Source organism: Lytechinus variegatus, chromosome 8 (genome assembly GCF_018143015.1).
Source record: "Lytechinus variegatus isolate NC3 chromosome 8, Lvar_3.0, whole genome shotgun sequence".
NCBI classification, from domain to species: domain Eukaryota; kingdom Metazoa; phylum Echinodermata; class Echinoidea; order Temnopleuroida; family Toxopneustidae; genus Lytechinus; species Lytechinus variegatus.
In genome coordinates this window covers 29,079,624-29,102,214 of record NC_054747.1, presented here as the reverse complement: position 1 = coordinate 29,102,214, position 22,591 = coordinate 29,079,624, and the positions used below count along the sequence as shown (strand labels likewise).

The 22,591-nt window shown below is 36.7% G+C and overlaps 1 protein-coding gene across 1 annotated transcript in view; it reads right to left on the bottom strand.

Moving 5' to 3' along the window:
- The window catches only part of LOC121419630 (nidogen-2-like), a 55,006-nt gene extending 32,656 nt beyond the window's left edge, over positions 1-22,350 (bottom strand). The window contains exons 1-5 of the mRNA XM_041614087.1: positions 21,986-22,350; positions 18,136-18,393; positions 10,855-10,992; positions 10,265-10,430; positions 6,091-6,230 (exon numbers count right to left, since the gene is read on the bottom strand). Of these exons, the coding sequence (XP_041470021.1) occupies positions 6,091-6,230; positions 10,265-10,430; positions 10,855-10,992; positions 18,136-18,393; positions 21,986-22,103 (820 nt within the window). The 5' untranslated portion in view covers positions 22,104-22,350. The remainder of the gene's footprint in view (positions 1-6,090; positions 6,231-10,264; positions 10,431-10,854; positions 10,993-18,135; positions 18,394-21,985) is intronic.
- Positions 22,351-22,591: the final 241 nt, after the last annotated feature.

The window sequence follows — 22,591 nt, the reverse complement described above, 5'->3', positions numbered from 1 at the left end:
AAATCGATAAATTTGATACTTAGTACAAATTTCAACTAAATGTAGGGGGCAGTACTTTGTCATTGATTGATTGTGTAAAGTGCCTTGCGGATCCTGGTTATCAATAAACGTTAACTAGTCAAAGCTGTTGGTTTTGTCTTTACATTTTGTAGTGGTGTTGCGAATGGTGAGGCTTGCATCTGTTGTCCCTTTTACGGCGAGAAAACCAAATTGCTCTTCTGCTGTGTACGTGATTAAATCAGGGTACACATGGATAAGTCTTCTTCTGTTTCCGTCTTGAAAAAGGAACAAGTGGAATGCCTCTGGCCGTCTCACCTGCATCACGCGGTTCAATATAGCAGCAGTGCTGACTTTGAATACTACTCTAACTCGCACAAGATGTTCAGTGATACATGGTTACTCTTATGTCCACTTTTTATGAACTAGACCAATAAACTTACAGATATATGATGGTTATTCAACAATAAACCCCAACATGGCCAAAGTTCATTGACCTTACATGACCTTTGACCTTAATCATGTGACCTGAAATTTGAACAGGATGTTCAGTGATACTTGATTACTCTTATGTACAAGTTTCATGAATCAGATCCATAAACTTTCAAAGATATGATGGTAATTCAACAGATACACCCAATTCGGCCAACGTTCATTGACCTTTGACCTTGGTCATGTGACCTGAAACGCGCACAGGACGTTCAGTGATACTTGATTACTCTAATGTCCAAGTTTATTTAACTAGACCAATAAACTTTCAAAGTTATCATGGTAATTCAACAGATACCCCCGATTCGGCCAAAGTTCATTGACCCTAAATGACCTTTGACCTTAATCATGAGACCTGAAACTTGCACAAAATTTTCAGTGATGCTTGATTACTATTATGTCCAAGTTTCATGAATCAGATCCATAAACTTTCAAAGTTATGATGGGAATTCAACAGATATCCCCAATTCGGCCAAAGTTCATTGACCCTAAATGACCTTTGACCTTGGTCATGTGACGTGAAACTCATGCAGGACGTTCACTGATACTTGATTAACTTTATGTCCAAGTTTCATGAACTCGGTCCATATATTTTCTAAGTTATGATGACATTTCAAAAACTTAACCTCAGGTTAAGATTTCGATGTTGAATCCTCCAACATGGTCTAAGTTCATTGACCCTAAATGACCTTTGACCTTGGTCATGTGACATGAAACTCTAATAGGATGTTCAGTAATACTTGATTAACCTTATGGCCAAGTTTTAATAACTAGGTCCATATACTTTCTAAGTTATGATGTCATTTCAAAAACTTAACCTCAGGTTAAGATTTGATGTTGACGCCGCCGCCGTCGGAAAAGCGGCGCCTATAGTCTCACTTTGCTTCGCAGGTGAGACAAAAACGGAATTCAGTTCTTGTTTCTGTTTTAAAAACGCGAAAAGCAGATAGTAACACGCTTCCGCTCTGTGATTTTGTTTTCGCACAGCAAACATCAAAATCGACGTCTAATCTCTGAATTTGTATTCGTTCACCAATATAAAAGAGCGCCATTTACGTCACCGAAATGTTCAAGCGCCGACGACGTCCTACTTATGAAAGCGACTGGCGTGTATAATCTGGAGATATTAAAGAGCGCCATCATATTTAACAACAACAACAACAACGTATTTCTTTATCTTGATAGAATTAAAATTACACCATCGTTATAGAATATACACTGGAACCCATGGGTACCGATTGGTATTCATATTTGGGTGTATGCATTTTAAAATTAATTCCGCCCTTTAGTTTACGCCATGTATTGTCCTTAAATGTTTGGACTGATTACGCTACTGGCTCTCTCCAAAACTTTAAAAGATGACTAACACCCCCCCCCCCCCCCCATGTATACCGATCGACGCCCATGGCTTGCAAGTGTGTATAATTATGCTATAACGATGGTTGTTGTTGCTATTTTTGTTGTTGTTGTTGTTGTTGATGATGATGATGAATATGTGGCAGTATCTTTTGGCGTTAAGGGAACATCGCGCGAAGTGTCGAGGGGGGACAATGGCCACCGAGCCCCAGTCCTATTTAGGTTAAGGTAGTTCTGAGTTATGTCAAGGGGAATCACCCGTCTCCATGATATCTTACTAGAACAGTTAGCTTCCAGTATAATAATTATATAATATTGGGAGGTTAATACAAGGAAATATTTTGCAAAGCGAGTCCTATATTCCTTGTATTGACCGAAAAATGGGACATCCAGTATTATGATAATTATTCATACAGAGAATTTTAGCAAATAATTTTTGAATTATATACCCTCCCGCCCTGAGACTCTGACTCTGCTGTACGGTACGGTGTCCTACTGCATTGTCAGTACTTGATCTTGGGATATGCTTTCAGTGTAGGTCTTGATCTATCCAAATTTTCCAATGTCTAGATAGTCACGAAATATTATGCACATTCCAAACTCCAAAGGAAGAAGCCTGAAAGTAGCGTATAACATTAACATAAAAGTCTTGTATTTGGGCTCTAAAATCACAGTGCAGTTTACAATCTTCGGGGATTTCCCTTCTAGTCGTCCAATATTTTCAATATTGTGTCACCTCGGAAAAAAATATTAGGCGAGTTCAACAAACTTTTTAAGTGGGTCGAGTGCATCAACAAAATAACACTTGTATTTGGGCTCTAAAGTTGTCTGTATGAATAATGACAGAGTGTATCATGTTTCGCAGCTACGTGCTCTATGGACTATGTACTGTATAATTATATGTTTATGTTTTACCCATCAACGTTTGATGAGTGATTAATAAAACAGAGTAGTAACCAAACTAATGTGTATAACTTTGCAGTTTGATTGGTTCTTTAACAATACGACTTTACCGTTGTCATTTAAGCAGGGAAATTTTCCTGCCCCTTTTCTATCATATTCAGCTATTGAGTTTGTAGAAAATAATTTCAAGAATAACACACATTCATATCTCTGTAAATATTCATGCCAATGAACTCTATGTTAAGCACAATATATTTCAAATCGTGGTAAATTAAGGCGGAATATATTTCAATGCGGAGATATACATGTATAAAGCAAAGCCTTGCAAATGCTGGGTAGCAACATTTTCCCGCGGGCAACAACAACAACAAAAGGTCATGGTGGCTTGTTCTCTTTCTAGAAGTTGCACTGTTATATTTGTTTTCTTTTTGTCCCAAGATTATGAATCTTGAAATATGTATATTTATTGCAAAACAAACTGCCTCATATATCATGCAGCTTATTTGATTGTAAGTGGTGGTATACTAATTGAATTTATTGCATGACTTGTAATATTTACAAAATGATGAAAAGTGAAAGTATATTAGCTTACTATTTTAATATGTGTATACAACATTTGACACCATGCGTATTAAACTCGTCTTTAAAGGGGAATGAAACCTTTGGAACAAATAGGCTTGTGTAGAAACAGAAAAATCAAAGAATAAGAATAAAGAAAGTTTGAGAAAAATCGGACAAATAATGAGAAAGTTATGAGCATTTGAATATTGCGATCACTATTGCTATGGAGATAGCAAATTGGCAATGCGACAAAGATGTGTGATGTCACTTGTGAACAACTCTCCCCATTACTTTAGTATATATTTCACTTGAATTGCCTCTTTTATCACATCTGTCCCGAGATCATGTGTTCTTTCTACATGAGGGCATGTAATACATATTTTTTAAGAATACATCATGGATAAAGAGTTTGTATCATCATAAGAAAAAGCAAAACGAGACATTTTTAGTGTATTTTATAGTCCACTAAAGGGAAAGTTGTTCATCAGTGACATCACACATCCTTGTCGCATTGCCAATGGGAGGATCTCCATAGCATTAGTGATTGCAATATTCAAATGCTCATAACTTTCTCATTATTTGTCCGATTTTTCTCAAACTTTTGTTCATCTGTTTCTTTGATTTTTCTGCTTTCACACAAGCTATATTGTTCCAATGGTTTCATTCTCCTTTAAAGGACAAGTCCACCCAAACAAAAAGTTGATTTTAATAAAAGGAGAAAAATCCAACAAACATAACACTTCAAATTCCATAAAAACAGGAACGTTTTAAAATTTCACTTAATTTCACAAAACAGTTATGTGCACATCCTCGTCGTTATGCAAATAAGGAGAAAGATGACGTCACCCGCTCACAATTTCCTTTGTATTTTATTGTATGAAAATATTAAATATTCTTTTTTTCATCATTTCATGTGAAGCAAAGAATTAGCCTTGTTTGGGCATTTAGTGATTTTTTTAAGTTGACCATTATTGTCAAAACTGTGAAAAAATCAAATATTGTACAATTCAATATACATATATATATACACATATACAGTGTGTCCCAGAATAAACGAAACCGAGATTTAGCGATTATTTATCATTACTTAATCATAAATAAAATAGACAAATGACCTACCAATTTAAAGCTTAGAATCTCCTTTTTCATCTGATATTACTTAGCTTATTTCTTATTCATGCATGAGTGAGCAAAAACAATTTGAAGAAAGGATACCAAAAACTCATTTAGGGAGGGGTATCTGGGTTTCAAAAAGAAAACCACATTTCTGAAAAGTTCAATATCTGCTCTTTAATTTGGTACCTCAATTACAGAAAATGGTCAAGAAATAAAAAAGTTCTGGTCATTTGAAATAAGGCTTGTATTTCCATAATTTCATGAGATAAACGTGTTTATCTTATGAAATTGTGTTCTGATAATTTCATAAGATAAACATGTTTTCACCGGTTTCCCACAGAATCTTTCGCATAGTGAACAAAAGATATGGCTGATCGTCAACAAAACGGAGTGATGAGTGAGTTTGAAAGCCAGCCTGGAGAACCTCTTCATTTTATGAAATTATTGAAATTCAAGCCTCATTTCAAATGACCAGAACTTTGTTATTTCTTGACCATTTTCTGTAATTTAGGTATCAAATTAAAGAGGAGATATTGAACTTTTCAAAAATGTGGTTTTCTTTTTGAAACCCAGATACCCCCGCCAAATGAGTTTTTGATATCCTTTCTTCAAATTGTATTTGCTCACTCATGCATGAATGAGAAATAATGTAAGTAGCATCAGATAACAAGAGGAGATTCTAAGCTTTAAATTGGTAAGTCATTTGTCTATTTATTTATGATCAAGTAATGATAAATGATCGCTAAATCTCGGTTTCGTTTTTTCTGGGACGCACTGTATATTGAGTAATGTACATAATCGGCTATTTCATTTGCATATCTGAGTTGTGCATATAACTGCAATTGGCGAAAAATAAGCCAAACTTAAAAATGCCATAACTTTTTTTACTTCCGATTTTGATGAAATTTTCAGTGTCTTGCTTGTTTAATTTTTCTATTGTGATTCAAATTTACATTTTTTTGGGGGATGGACTTGACCTTTAAGCATCAGACCAGGTTCTTTTTAGACCAATGTTTATTATTTAGAAGTAATGACTAATATTATGATAAACTACATAAAAGATACCTAGTCTACTCTGTGTTACCATGGTTACTGTAGCCTCTGAGGTTGTAGGCGTTTAAAGGGTGCTTACCATGGGGTGCAGCTCCCAGGGCACATATGTTATTCTGGATGATTGAATAAACGTACCGTGGCGAGTTATTTATTGTATATAGTGCTTTATATTGTATAAAATATGTACATATACTTGGAGTCTGAACATACTGTATACCATACTTTCTCGGGTTTTTTTTCTCGCAGGATGATCAAGATAAATGATATGAAAATATGAATATTGCATTTTTGGGTGAATAAATTGACAATTTATTGATTTCCCATAGTATTTAAAGCTGCATTTTGTGCAGAACTGGCCTTAGTAATTGAACACTAAGGGTGCGACTAATAATGTTTTGTTTGCTTGTACTTGTGATATTTCCTTTTTTAATTCTGTACAAAGCAAGAGTTTCTTTTTTTTATTTTTTTTTCTCTGTGCCCCCTGTCGTCTATCGTTCCTCGCTCCTGGTGTAAGATGTTGCGGTGATATTGCCTCGAACAACAAAAACATTTTTTTCAATAAGAAATTGCAATCTGCCTGACTTGTAAGATATAGGGGTGTAATAAAAAACTCACCGATTGCATCGATGCAAAGAGCAGTAGGGTCCTTTACGTCATTAGTTACATTACCAAGAATTAGGGTTATACGTTCTGTCCCGTCAGGATTAGCCATTTCAATCTTCTTTTCCTGTCCTTTGTCAGTCCAAAATATCTTCCTGTATTGGAAAATAAAATGAAATAATGCATGCACTCAGTTCTGTTTGTACCATTTTTAGTATTTTAAAAGATTGAAATCGAAGTTAGATTTTTTTTTATTTTCTGCATTAATTTTTTGAAAGAAAGAAATCGTTCAAATTGCCCTCCTATTGTATCTCACATGCAAGACATTACATTCACCATGTCACCAAACAGGGTCCGGCTTAATGACGGTGTGTACTTCTACGAAGAGTGGAAAAACCCTAGTCTTGAGGACGCAATGATGAGGGTTTTTTTTATATAATGACATATACTTCTTTATCATTGACGACTTGACACTGTTGTAATATAGTGTCTTAAGCGAAGCACCATAACAAAGATGGATTCCCCTTGGAAATCCATCTTTTTTATTAAAAATCACGTAATTGGTCGTTTTAAAAAACGGGGGGTGAAAAATGAAGGATTCTTACCAGACCGATGTCGCGTAGACCCCTCGATCCACGTGTAATACCGATGTAAACAACGCAAATACAATGACGTCGACCCTTAAATCGCTTGCGCGTTTCCGTTTTACACCCTGGCGAAGGCATTTTCCGGAAAAGTAGCCAAAAAGCGACTAGTGAAGAGTCTATGCTGGTTGCATGCAGCGTGCGACACAGGCGAGTCCACCACCGCATGCAATTTGCACAGTTACCGATCAGAGCACAGAGTTCCTCGGCACTTCATGCACAGAGTGAGCGGCAGTCAGGAGCGAAATCCGAACATGCTTTTACAGTCGCGTTGTTTATGATAGTTTTTTTTCTAAAAATAAATTATTAACTAAATGAATAGAATGACAGACAAAATCAAAATAAACAGATACTTATAATGGAAAGACAAATTGAAGTTTGATGGATTGATACACTTAGAAGCTGCCGAAAGATAGATATAGAAGACTGATAAATAGATAGAGACAAGATAGACAGATAGATAGATAGATAGAAATAGAGAGAGAGAGAGAGAGAGAGGTGGATAGATAGATAGAAAGAGAGAGAAAGAGGGAGAGATGGATGGATAGATAGATAAATAGAGAGAGAGGGAGAGACAGAGAGGTCGATATATAGAGGGAGGGGGGGGGAGAGAGAGAGAGAGAGAGAGAAGGATAGATAGATAGAGGGAGAGAGAGAGAGATGTGGTAGATAGAAATATGGACGGACAAAGAGAAAGAGAGAAAAAAGACAGACAGATGCTAGAGAAGGAGAGAGATAGAGAATTTGAGAGACAGATAGATAGATGTTAGATAGATAGAAAGATAAAGAATGAGAGAGACAGAGAAGATAGACAAATTAACAGATAGATAGATAGATATATAGATAGAGAAAATAGAGAAAGACAGACAGATGGATGAGATAGATAGATGAGAGCCGGATAGATAAATGTTAGATAAATAAAGAGGGAGAGAGACAAAGAATATTAACAAATTAACAGATAAGTTAAAAAAATAGATAGATAAATAGATAGAGAGAATAAGAGAAAGACAGACAGTTGGATAGATAGATCAGAGAGAGATAGAGAATTTGAGATAGATAGATGTTAGATAAAGAATGAGAGAGACAGAGAAGATTATTAGGTAGATAGATACTGCAGTTACATAGATAGATAGATAGATAGATAGAGATAGAATTTGAGAGATAGATAAATAGACAGATAGAGAGAAAGACAGACATCAGCAAATCGGCAAGGCAAATGATTAAGGCAAACATTCGTATTGAACCTGGAAAGTATAAGCTCAGCTTCACAAGTACGGTATCATAACTTCGGTGCGGACTTTGGATCGCGCGCCCAGCTGATAATGTAAACAAACGTAGACGTACACTCTTCACTAGTCGCTTTTTGGCTACTTTTCCGGAAAATGCCTTCGCCAGGGTGTAAAACGGAAACGCGCGAACCGCTTATTTATTACGTACTGCCGGTTTGCGATGCTGTTCTGAAGATTAATTTATAGATAAAAATTATTATTTTACAAATAATAAAATATATTACGTGATTATAAATAATTAATAGTATTATATCAATTATTTATAATTACGTAAGAAATTTTAATATTTGTGACATAACATTTTGAACTATAAATTGTTCTTCAAAGAGGCATTGCGTATCGGAATTACGTAATACATAAGCGGTTCAAGGGTCGACGCCATTGTATTTGCGTTGTTTACATCGGTATTACATGTGCATCGAGGGGTCTACGCGACATCGGTCTGGTAAGAATCCTTTATTTATCATCTTTCCCCCCTGTTTTTTATTTTTAAACCTTCCTACGCATTAGGTGTAGGAAGGTGTAGAGTTAAATGAAATCACGACCAATTACGTGATTTTTAATAAAAAAAGATAGATTTCCAAGGGGAATCCATCTTTGTTATTGTGCTTCGCTTAAGATACTATTACAACAGTGTCAAGACGTCAATGATCAAGAAGTATATGTCATTATATAAAAAACATCATCATTGCGTCCTCAAGACTAGAAAGAACCCACGATGTTTGATTCCCTTGTAAATGACAATCAAATTACTTACACTTAAACTTTGTTTTTACCATTTCAACCTTTGGCCAAGATTCACCCATCGAACTTATTCTGACCCTCATAAGTCACTCACTGGGATTTAACTGAAGAATTATGTTGCTACCATTACGTTATGCGTTTTTCGGAATGCTGAAAATCATTGTTCTAAAAAAAATATATTGCAAATGTGCAAGGAGCTCAATACACAGCCAGAGACCATAGATGACAACTAGGTTCTTCTTGCTCTGTAAGACGTCCAAATGCCCCGATTGCGGTGGGATTGGGCACGAGCTAAAACCAATAGCGTTTTCAAAACAACAACGCGGTACACTAACTGCCCTTTCACACGGAACCAAAATCGTAATTTAAATAATGCACGTGTGAATCGTGAACGCTGATCACAATCACGAATTAAAATTCTACTTCTGAGGTGAATTCAAGTTAGGGCTCACTCAAATTACGGTACGAATTTTACTTTTAAGGGTTTACCTCCGAAACATCTTTTGAGGGTCGGAGCTTACGTGGCCTTTCAAGCACTAATACAATTGTGATGCTCTCGTGATAGCTTCTTTTTTGGGGGGATTTGATTGACAAGTCAGCAAGGACACAATCCCGCCTCCGCTCAGGAATTTGAATTCAAATCACAGTTTCAGAGTGAACGCGTGAATGGTACAATGAGTCTAAAGACGAATTTCAATCATCATCACAATGATGATTCAAGATTCTCGTGTGAAAATGCCCTAAATAAACTAAATCCTTTGCTTCAAGTCCATTAAAGGACAAGTCCACCAAAATAAAAAGTTAAATTGCACATGGATCAACTAGAACAGGAAAAATAAATAATAAAGCGAAACACTAAAAATTTTATCAAAATTATAGGTGTATTTTAAAAAAGTTTTTTTTTATAATTTCGTTTGATTTCAGAAAAAGAGGTCTATGCTCATACTGATAGGTTTGCATATTAGGTGACTGATGTCACCTACCACTCAAAATTCGTTTTGTATTTCATAATATGATATATTTTAAATTTTTGCTCCCCCTGACCATGTGGAATCACCATTGTCTGGTTCATTCAAGATGTTCATTATTGTCAAAACTGTAAATAAAAAAATAGCAAACAAAATAAATGGTGACTAAAAGACATCACCGACTCTCTTATTTGTTTGCCACTGAGTTGTGCATATAACTGTTCTGTTACATGTAAGTGAAACTTTAAAATGTTATAACTTTGTTATTTAAATCAAATTTTGATGAATTTTTCAGCGTTTTGCCTTTTTGATTTATCTCTGTTTTATTCAAATCAACATTTTTGCTGGACTTGACCCTTGATATCGACGGGATATTGTTGACCCTTTGCTACTGACTTAAACAGGTTTCAACATGTTCTCATATACGAGCAATTACATGATGTTATACCCTGTAAAATGGTCTGCGCCTCCCAAAGTTCTTCATAAGAATGGTGAATTCGTTAGTTGATACATCAATAATTGAGAGTAAAGGACTTTGAAATACCTGCGAATAGACGAATACTCGATTGCATTAGGATGGCCATTATAACCTGTTGTAAGAAGATCCGTTCTATCAGTGCCATCAAGGTTTGAAATCTCTATAACATCACGATGCTGATCTGTCCAGTACAATTTGTTGTCGTCAGGATTCAGAGCTATTCCGTAGGGATCTATGAAAAAAATTACAAGCTGTTAACTTCCTTGTGTAGATTTAACATGTGGGTTCCAACAAAATAAACCGGTCAAGTTTAGAAAGGGCACTGCGCTAATTCTATTCAGTCAAAATGAACAATACTTTTACACATGCTAGCTTTAAAAAAATCTTTACCAAGCACATTTCAATAATCAAGAGATAAGTTCAATTACAGCGAGGCTATATAAGCCCCGCACATCAATTGGTTTCTGAATCCCATCTCCCCAAATTGACAAATGGATGAGCAATGGAATTGTGATGAGGTAAAAAAAGATCTCCGTTTTTTTTTCTGATAGTACATGGCCGTCATCTGCCCAGGGCAGTGCTAACAGTGGCGTAGCTAGGATTTTTTTCCCAGGGTTGCACTGGGGGTCCTTGCTTTTTCAGGGGGGGGGGGGCACCGGCCATTTTTCCGGTGTGTGTTGTAAGAAGATCCGTTCTATCAGTGCCATCAAGGTTTGAAATCTCTATAACATCACGATGCTGATCTGTCCAGTACAATTTGTTGTCGTCAGGATTCAGAGCTATTCCGTAGGGATCTATAAAAAAATTAAAAGCTGTTAGCTTCCTTGTGTAGATTTAACATGTAGGTTCCAACAAAATAAACCGGTCAAGTTTAGAAAGGGCACTGCGCTAATTCTATTCAGTCAAAATGAACAATACTTTTACACATGCTAGCTTTAAAAAAATCTTTACCAAGCACATTTCAATAATCAAGAGATGAGTTCAATTACAGCGAGGCTTTTTAAGCCCCGCACATCAATTGGTTTCTGAATCCCATCTCCCCAAATTGACAAATGGATGAGCAATGGAATTGAGATGAGGTAAAAAAAGATCTCCGTTTTTTTTCTGATAGTACATGGCCGTCATCTGCCCAGGGCAGTGCTAACAGTGGCGTAGCTAGGATTTTTTTCCCAGGGTTGCACTGGGGGTCCTTGCTTTTTCAGGGGGGGGGGGGGGGGCACCGGCCATTTTTCCGGTGTGTGTGTATGTGTCCACAAGGGCGGATCCGACTTTCGCCAATAGGGGACGGGGCCCGAAATTATATCTTCACCTATATCAGTCACTTGTTAGTTTTATTCTTATAAAAAAACATAAATATAAAATAATCCCATAAGCCTTATAAAAAGTGCGAGCGCGAAGCGCGAGCGATTTTTTTTTTTTCTTTAACGTATTTTTTCCTGAAATTTAATTTTCTGGGCAATGTTATGTGTGAAAATGAACAAGATTCGTATGTACCCCAAGCGCGAACAGAAATGTTTTTCAACTGTGCTAGCATTATTGAAAAGGGACCTGTTAAGGACTGCTTACAGTTACTGACGAAGAAGGTATATATTTCAATAATGCGAGCGCGAAGCGCGAGCAAATTTTTTGACATTCCGACCTTTAATAAAATGGTCATTCTAAGCACTAAGTTTTGAAGTCAATATGCAAAATATATTTTAGCTTGGACATCGAGCTTTCATTATATTTTTTCATTTGTAAATTTAAGTGCTCTGTAAAATGTCCGTTGTATGGTCTACATATTTATCAGCATTTTAAGCTCACGCTGCGTGGTCACATTGTTTGATTTGCCAAGTTCATATTGTCTACGTGTATTCCATAATGTTCCATTAAACAAATGTATTCAGAATGCCGAGATTGTAAATCTGAAAACATGCGCGATAGGGCCTGCATGTTCTTTATTTAAATTGTACTTAATCCAGTTTTACATCAGAATATCAATAATTGTCTGCTCACGCGTCACGATCGCATTATTAATGATACCCAATTGACTATATCCTATTTATGACTTACTTATGAATAGAGTGTCCCACTTTTAGGTCTAAAATCTCAATTTTCTTCCTCTCGCGCTTCGCGCTCGCATCAATTGTTTAGTTACATACCTATCCCATTAATTAATACAAAAAGTGCTTAGAATGACCATTTTTTAGGTCGGAATTTCAAAAAACTTGCTCGCGCTTCGCGCTCGCATTATTGGAATATATACCGTCTTCGTGGGTAACTGTAAGCAGTCCTTAATAGGTCCCTTTTCGATAATGCTAGAACAGTTTATTAAAATTTCTGTTCGCGCTTGGGGGCACATACGAATCTTGTTCAGGATCACACATAACATAGCCCAGAAAATTGAATTTTCAGGAAAAAATACATTAAAGTATAAAAAAAATCGCTCGAGCTTCGCGCTCGCATTTTTTATAAGGCTTATGAGATTATTTTATGTTTATGTTGTTTTATAAGAATAAAACTAAGAAGTGACTGATATAGGTGAAGATAATTTCGTGCCCCGTCCCCTATTGGCGATAGTCGGATCCGCCCTTGTGGACCCATACACACACACACCAGAAAATGGCCGGTGCCCCCCCCCCCCTGAAATAGCAAGGACCCCCAGTGCCCCCCCGGGAAAAAAATCCTAGCTACGCCACTGGCTAAGGGTGCAAACGGACCCTCTATCATACCTTCATACCCCTATCTATTGTGTGTGTGTGGAGGGGGGTCGTCGCCGAGGAGTGGAGGGGGAGGGAAGAAGTGTCAATTCAAACATCTATATACGCCACTGGGAGAGACGAAATTATTTTTCCACCGCAGTTCTTGAAGCTAACATGAATGTTTATGACTTGCGTCTTCGGAACAAGAGTACGCATGCGCGTACTTTACAAAAATCTTTTCAAAATTGTCAGTGATCGTCGTTAGCGTAAACGTTGCCACGAATGAGTTAGCACCTTCAAATTACCGGTACCCTTACATTAGTTACATGGGCCTTATATAGACTTAGCTCTATATCTAGATCCAATTCTTAAACACTTATCAAACTGTCATTAATGACAAGACAAAATGCTAGCTAGGCTAGGGCTAGCTTAGTTTAGCGCATTAACTTTATTTCAAATCTGGACGGACCTGCATGTCTAATGCCTATTGTCGACTAATGCCATGGTTTACTTCGTACTGTTTGATTCCGAACTTTACATTTAATTAGGTTAGACCAATTAGCTTAGTAGCCTTTAACAGGGGCCGCGGAACGGTTTTCAAAGTGGGGGGGGGGGGGGCTGATCATGCTAAAAATCCCAATTATATGGTCATTTTTACGTTTTTGTACACGGTTTTGGAAAAAAAGGGGGGCTGAAGCCCCCCCCCCCCCGGTTCCGCGGCCCCTGTTTAATATATCTAGTCAGTATGAAGAACTAGTCCTAGTTCTATATAATCTTATCTTATAGATCCAGTCAAGTCTGCACCTATACTTTCTATTAACGCACGGCTCTGTATACTATTGCAATCGCAGAGTAAACTCGATCTTGATCCCCGTCTTGATCAACAAAATCGATCCGAATTTTCTGTACCAATTATTAAGTTTTTAATTTCCCGTGCTCCAAATCGGCGATAGTGTTAATAGATTTAGTTCTACACGTACTAGACCTATCAAACCAAGACTACGAAACTCATTGGTCTAACGGAAAAAAAAACGTTAAGTTCGGAATTAACAGGTCCAGATTTAAGATAAAGTTAATAAGCTAGCGTAGGGTAGCCATAGCCTAGCCTACCATATTTGAGATAATGTTAATGCGCTAGACTAGGCTAGTCATGGCCTAGCCTTTTTCCTTTTATTAATGGCAATTTGATAAGGGTTAAAGAATAGGATTTAGATATCGATCTAAGCCTATGGCCACTAAGTGTACCGGCAATTTAAAGGTGCTGATTCATTAATGGCAACGCGAACGACCACAACTTTGCGCATGCGTACTCTTATTTAAAGTTTGTTTCAAAGTAACCTTCAAGGTCGTCAAAAGTGAGGCTCCATCCTTGGGCCATTTCCTTGTTCTATCTATATAAATAGTTTACCGAAATGTATTCACAGTGGCATAGACATGATAGATACTATGTATCTTATAGACAAGACAAGTAGAACAAAAGCTAACCAAACGTATGGAAATTGTATTTTAACTGCGAACTAAAAACTGTTTAGTTTCTAATGCCGATAACACAAATGTGATGCGTATGGACCACGATCTATTCTAAATGGAGAAAAAAAAAATTCTGTCACACTAAAGAGAGTTGAAAAGTGTTATTATTGAAAAGGGGTTGCTATGGGCAGAACATGTGGAAAATTTATCAAAACTGTTTGAAAACTGAAAGTGTAATAAAGCGAGCAAGAAAATAAAATACCATCAAGACCTCTGCAAACTCCTATACAATGTCATCGTTCTAACACATTTTGATTAGCGTTCCTTCGGTCGGTCGGAGAGATTTCAAAGACTAACCATAAAAGCGTAAAAGTTTAACAAACGGGCTGCATGTATAGTGTTAGAAGAGAAATTTGATGTTCAGTCAAAAGACATGTTAATTACAATGCTATTCAGACAAATTTCCAGTTTGGACGTGTATAGTGATGATGTATAATTCAATGGGTGGCATGCACCAACATACTTAAAGAATGATTTAAAATTCACCTCGGTACATGATTACTGCGCAAGACATCAAATTCCTAGAAAATATATGCTTATTCAAATTTTAAAAGAAACTGCTATGCATCTTATATATAGAATGAGTACATGTCACTGTATCAATTTTCAGCGGTCTTGCGAGCAACCAAAGCCAGTGCAATGCAAAAATGTAAATATGTAGGATATATAGAGACAGTGGCGGACCGTGCGCCGGAGGCGCGTTTCCGTTTTACACCCTGGCGAAGGCATTTTCCGGAAAAGTAGCCAAAAAGCGATTAGTGAAGAGTCTACGTCTACGTTTGTTTACATTATCAGCTGGGCGCGCGATCCAAAGTCCGCACCGAAGTTATCCGCAGAACATACCGTACTTGCAAATGCAGCTGAGCTTATACTTTCCAGGTTCAATACGAATGTTTGCCTTCATCATTTGCCTTGCCGATTTGCTGATGTCTGTCTTTCTCTCTATCTGTCTGTATATCTCTCTCTCAAATTCTATCTCTATCTATGTAACTGCAGTATCTATCTATCTAATAATCTTTTCTGTCTCTCTCATTCTTTATCTAACATCTATCTGTCTCAAATTCTCTATCTCTCTCTATCTATCCATCCATCTGTCTGTCTTTCTCTATTTCTCTCTATCTACCTACCTATGTAAGTGTAACTACAGTATCTATCTGTTAATTTGTCGCTCTTCTCTCTCATTTCTGATCTATCTGACATCTATCTCTCAAATTCTCTATCTATCTCTCTATCCATCTATCTATCCATCTGTCTGTCTTTCTCTATTTCTCTCTATCTATTCTATTTTTTAACTAGAGTATCTTCTATGTCTCTCTCATTCTTTAATTATCTATTTAATATATCTCTCTCTCTATCTATCTATCCATATGTCTGTCTTTCTCTTATTCTCTCTATCTATTTATCTATCTATTTTTTAACTTATCTATCTGTTAATTTGTTAATATTCTTTGTCTCTCTCCCTCTTTATCTATCTAACATCTATCTCTCATCTATCTATCTCTATCTATCCATCTGTCTGTCTTTCTCTATTTCTCTCTATCTATATATCTATCTATCTGTATTTCAAATTCTCTATCTCTCTCCTTCTCTAGCATTTTCTGTCTGTTTTTTTCTCTCTTTCTCTTTGTCCGTCCATATTTCTATCTACAACATCTCTCTCTCTCTATCTATCTATCCTTCTCTCTCTCTTTCTCTCTCTCCCCCTCTCCCTCTATATATCGACCTCTCTGTCTCTCCCCTCTCTCTATTTATCTATCTATCCATCCATCTCTCCCTCTTTCTCTCTCTTTCTACATATCTATCCACCTCTGTCTCTCTCTCTATTTCTATCTATCTATCTCTTGTCTCTTTCTATTTATCAGTCTTCTATATCTATCTTTCGGCAGCTTCTAGTGTATCAATCCATCAAACTTCAATTTGTCTTTCCATTGTAAGTATCTGTTTATTTTGATTTTGTCTGTCATTCTATTCATTTAGTTAATAATTTATTTTTAGAAAAAAAAAACTATCATAAACAACGTGACTGCAAAAGCATGTTTGGATTTCACTCCTGACTGCCGCTCTCTCTGTACATGAAGTGCCGAGGAACTCTGTGCTCTGACCAGTAACTGTGCAAATTGCATGCGGTGGTGGACTCGCCTGTGTCGCACGCTGCATGCAACCAGCGTAGACTCTTCACTAGTCGCTTTTTGGCTACTTTTCCGGAAAATGCCTTCGCCAGGGTGTAAAACGGAAACGCGCGACCCGCGCTAGACAAAGCATTGGGGGCACAGCATTGTTCACAGACAATGCAGTGCCCCCCCCCCCCATGCTTTGTCTCGTCAGGGTCACGGTCCGCTACTGTATAGAGAGATCGTTGGTAATCATTATCTGACTTATGATATGTGGTAATTTTTGCGTTCAAATCTAATTTAGATAATGTCACTGTTATTTCATTTTCTTAATTTTGTTGGAGCCAATGTCGGTCACAACTGTTCACTCATCAAGGGCGACAAGAGAAAAGCACACATGGTGTATATCTGTGTGTGGCTGTGTAGATTTTTTTTTTAAAAAGAATACATATAGAACAATGGTAGCTATCCTTCACACGACAAATGATAGGTAATTGGTGGGATCTTGACATTCAACTAGACCGGGCTCACCGTAGCCACTTACCCGGCCCTGCACTGTAAAAACTGCGGTGTTAAAACTGACACCAGTTGGTGTTAATAGAGGACTACATCATGAGATGTTAAAATTCCACCCTAGAGATTAAACGTTACACCAAAGAGTGTAAATAAAACAACAAAGGGTAAAACTAACACCATCAATTTAAGACCGATGTAAAATAACTGGCTTGGACCTCTATGTACACCGGTTAACACCACAGTTTTTGCTGTGTGTGGTCTAGTGTCTAAAGGACAAATCCACCCCAACAAAAACTTGATTTGAATAAAAAGAGAAAAATTCAACAATCATAACACTAAAAATTTCATCAAAATCGGATATAAAATAAGAAAGTTATGACATTTTACAGTTTCGCTTATTTTTAACAAAACAGTTATATGAACGAGCCAGTTACGTCCAAATGAGAGAGTCGATGATGTCACTCACTCACTATTTCTTTTGTTTTTTATTGTTTGAAATATGAAATATTTTTATTTTGTCGTCATTGTCATGTGAAATGAATTTTCATTCCTCCCTGAACACATGGAATTCCATTATTCTCACATTTTGTGCTTCAGGCAAGGAGGTCCTAATCATCAAATTCGTAAAAATTTAAATATTGTATAATTCAAACAATAAAAAACAAAAGAAACAGTGAGTGAGTGACATCATCGACTCTCTCATTTGGATGTAACTGGCTAGTTCAAATAACTATTTTGTTAAAAATAAGCGAAACTTTGAAATGTCATAACTTTCTATTTTTACATCCGATTTTGATGAAATCTTCAGCATTGTGCTTGTCTGATTTTTCTCTATTGATTCAAATCAACATTTTTCTGAGGTGGACTTGACCCTTAAGGCACGATATTTTAGGCTTGGGCCCCGTCGATTCCCGTAGGAGCTATTTTTCATCTTCACCGAAGTTTACAAAAGGAGAATAGCTAAGGGGAACTTTAAGCCGCGTCTACCATTGTTCTATTTATTCAATTAATTTGTAACATATCAATCAACCGTAACAAATAAATGACGCCATATTTTTATTTATATGTACATGTATCTCGTATATGTGATTTTACTTACACTCAGTGCCATCAGATGAGGCCTGTAACTGCACGATGACTTCCTGGTTTGATCCATCTAGCTCGGCTCTATTAACGGTGTGCAACATAGCGTCAGTCCAGTAGATCATTTCACTTCTCGGATCATATTCAACACCAACAGGGAGTGCAAGGCCATTCAACGGAATTTTGACAAAGGACGAATTTTCGAAGCTATAGTCGATTGCCTCTGCCATAAGAATCTCAGAGTTTATTCCCTCGGCGACAAATAACATATCTTCTGCAATTACAAAAATATGATACTTTACAAGTGGATAAAGCCAGAACGTATATCTCTGTCAGTTAATCGTATCGAAAAATAACAAGAATTTAGCCTGGTATCCCAGAGACGCAACAATCATATCAAAAATTAATATGATTCTGGTAACAGCATATGAATGAATATTAAAGGAAGTAGTGATTGTGTTTATACTAATTGTAAACAACCTTATGCCGGATGAAAGAAGAGAATCTTAGCGTACAATGGTAGACCATATTGTATTCCCGATAAAGTTAAAGGGGAATCCAACCCAAATAAAAACTTGTTTTTATAAGAAAAAGAAAAATCAGACAAGTTGATAGGTGAAAGTTTGAACAATATTGGACAAATAACAAGAAAGTTATGATTTTTTTAAAGTTGTAAATATTGGTAATCACTATACCTATGGATACTTCATATTGGCCGCTTATGTGATGTCGTAGTGATGTAAGGCAAGGACTACTCTTCCATGTACTTCAATACATATTATGGCTAAAATGTCATTTTCCCCAAAGGTTTTATTTCAAATTCTATTTTTCTTTCATGAGGACATTAAACAATATACTACCTGGGTATATTTAGATTACTGCCCCAGGGGAATGGGTACTTAGGAGAGAACCACAAATCCCTGATAATAAAGTACATGGCCTATGGGAAAGTTGTCCTTGCCCCTTGTCATAATTTACTTACCCAGTTGCCAATTTGATATTTCTACATGGTATAAGATCTCAATTTTAAAGCAGCTATAACTTTCTTACTGCTTGTCCGATTTCTTTCAAACTTTCACCATTCTGTTTAATTCATTTTTCTCCTTCCCAACACAACATTCTATGGCCAAGGCTGGATTCCCCTTTAAGATAGATTATCGATAATTCCTTGTTTTTAAGGGGCACACTATACAGAGGAAGAGAGAAGTATAGGGAGGGAGACAGAGAGGCAGAGAGTGAGTAATAGATAAAGAAAGAGAATAGTCGTAGGGGTACATGTAGCCTAAAACAAGAGCCTTTTAGTAGCTTTGGTAAGAACGATAATGTATCTGCCTGAAATCATGTGATGTTGTTGTTTTGATAAATAATAAGATAAAATCATTGATCCATAAATGCACAGAGAAGTATCAATATTTACAATTAAAGGTAAAGAGTGTTATAAATATGATTGTTTTTTTATTTCTATTTTTGCAATCACATTATACACTGTTAGAAAAAAATAAAAGAAGTTCCTGCAGCAGAGTCTCGAGAACACCTGTAATCTTACCGATTTGCGTAATCTTACAAGAAATTGGTATTTGGAGTATGGAATCTTACAAATTTCCTTGAATAAAACATCCTTTTCCCCTTTTTAAACAGACCTGTTCTGTTAAATTACAGAAAAATTCTTGTTTTATGAATTTACAGAATGATTCTGTTATTGCTTTCTGCAAAATCTTCTGTTTATTTTCTGTAAAATCACGTTTTTTTAACAGTGTAGGATAAGCCTGACGACATTGCATGTACGAATCATGCATACTTCTGCTATACTTTCGATAAAAAGTAGGAAAAAATATATCCTTTAGTTACATGTAGGACTCTTGAGGTTAGGTTACCTAGGGTCCGTTGCAGAAACAGTTGCGTTTTTTGTTTATTGTTTATTCAATAAGAGGTAGCCCATTCAACATCAGTTGATCTCCCAATTTGGGGCCTCTATAAACAAGAATGTAATAACAAAAAATATTTACAGATAAAAACATTCAAAATAACCGAACATATGCAAAAAATGTAATACAAGCTGCATTGCAAAGACATCAAGAATAAACATTGCAAAATTAGAGAGATTATTTCAACCGTATTCAAACATTCAAATACATAAATTTTACAAATTAGTAAGTGCCAGCGTAGATGGCGATAAAGATGACGATTCCCGTATCTTCCCGTTTAAACGCAAGTCAAAAAATAGATCGCAATTCCCAAATGCGAGCTATTGATTGGTTGAAAATCAAACTGCGCATGATTTTTAAAGTTGCGATTGATTGCAACTTTTTCTGCAACGGGCCCCTGAGCTCATAATTCAGGGATGCAATCGTTGCATATACACACACACACAAAGTGAAAACTAGTAAACCCCGCTAAAAATGCACTCCTTCATACTAAGCGTTGAATGTAGATAACACTGCGTAGTCTTGAGGGCACATATAAATAGACATATCATGCAATTTACATGTATATATATGATGCCTCTTTATATCCTATGCATTTCCTACCTTCCACTATTTCAGCGTTCTGCTCAAGTCATTTTACACCAATTTTCTTAATGCGCCCTCTTTACCAGCTCAGTGAAGAACACACGCAATACATTTAAATCAACATTCCATGGTTTGCTTTGAGTTGTGAGAAATGTGTATGTTTTATAGTGTATTATTATCATTTGATTCCACTCTTTATTCTGATTAGCATATGAATGATTTACTTTTGTTTTGTGCTTTGCTTTAGTTTTTCTTTATTCTCCTTTGCGTTCCTTATGCTCTGTTTCATATATATGCTTCATTTGTTGTATTTAGCGAATAAACACTGAGGAAGGCAAGGTGCCAAAAGCCTTACCCTTCAGACATACTTATGTATCACACGGAAATGAACAAAGAGATATGATATAATATTGACTTGAGTATATAGGCGAATCCCCTTTCAATAATATTAAATTGAAATTGAATTCAATTTCAGAAAATGCTGAACATTTCTAATATATTATTTGGTTACTGGCTTTGCCACTTTTCATAAACCTCGGGGACGCGGCGGCATTAGGGTCCAGTAACACAACGTTAACGATCAATAGTTCATTCGATTTATACCATTAATTGGACTTTATATTTAATGGAATCAATCGTAGAAAACTGTTTTACAATTATTGCTAGGCTTTGTGTTACGGGCTCTAGATCTGCGTTTTGTGTCCAAAATTATTTCATATGCGACACCATGCATGCCATTCGCAAATTGTAAGAGCTTTCTTGTACGTACAATTGCTCATCGAGCATGCCCCGGAACTATACGGCCGCTCCGCTATGCTGGAGATTTCATTACAAACCATAGGCTGTACAGGGTGTATTTTTACATGGATAAGAGAGTGTTTTTTAACAAATCTAGTTATGTAGTACATGTTAAGTTAGGAAAAACTTACTGAGTTAAGGCTCAGCTATAACGCAATTCAGTCCTTCGAATAAATAGTGCAACTAACGCGGACTATTGGTGGATCGATGGCAATTTTTGTTGTTGCTGGCTGCTCCTGTACAAACGGCAAGCCATCTCGCAAACAGTGTGAAGGACATTATGCCCGTGTGCATGGTGGGCATTATGTATTACTTCCCCCCGAAATGTGGGATTAGATTACAAATTCCAGGGGGACTGCTTCCATTGACGAGTGGATACAATCGTTTACGACGGGCCCAAACTTATCTTCCAAAATCAACTACTGTCGTAAATATGCGTTCGCGTTTTCCAGCGAAAAGTCTTGAGTACCCATTTAGGAAGAACGACGCTCTTGGTTTTACTGTTAGGATTCTATTTTAATACAGAACTATCACAAATAAATGAGGAAGTTGACTTACTGCAAATGGAGGGTGAAGCAAAGTTACCGATGATGAGGAGAACAATCCCGAAGAATTTCAGAGGCATCATTGACCTTGTCATTTTCCGCAGTTGCGACTTTGTCTCGAACATTCCCATGACTCAGTGTGGTGTTATCTAAACTCCATTGAATTGGAAACGATAAGATATTTGTTAGTGGTTAAAGCGAAAGCTTTATCGTCAGCATTATCATTATTCAAAACAGGACACCTGGGTCGAGGCATTGGCTGCGGAAGCTTGAAAATCTAAGAGGTGTTTATGCACTTAATACAATTAAATAATGATAAACTGCGGAGTGCGCATCTCAAGAGCGTAACGAAAATCCCTTGAAGGGCTGGGTCCTGTGGTGGTATTATGGAACACTGTCATAACTTTTGTTATAAATTTTGTCATATCTCTCCGAGATGTGACACCGCTATGATTGTCACAAGTCGGTATTCTGAACATTGTTTTTTCCCTGTCATATCTCCCAAAGTTCCCGCCCATCTTTTCGGAAGTAATCCAATCAAAATCATCGTTAGCTCCCAGCGGGAGCCCTTCTAGCCAATAGGAAGACCCCGTTACAGGTAGGGCGTATCCCCAATTCA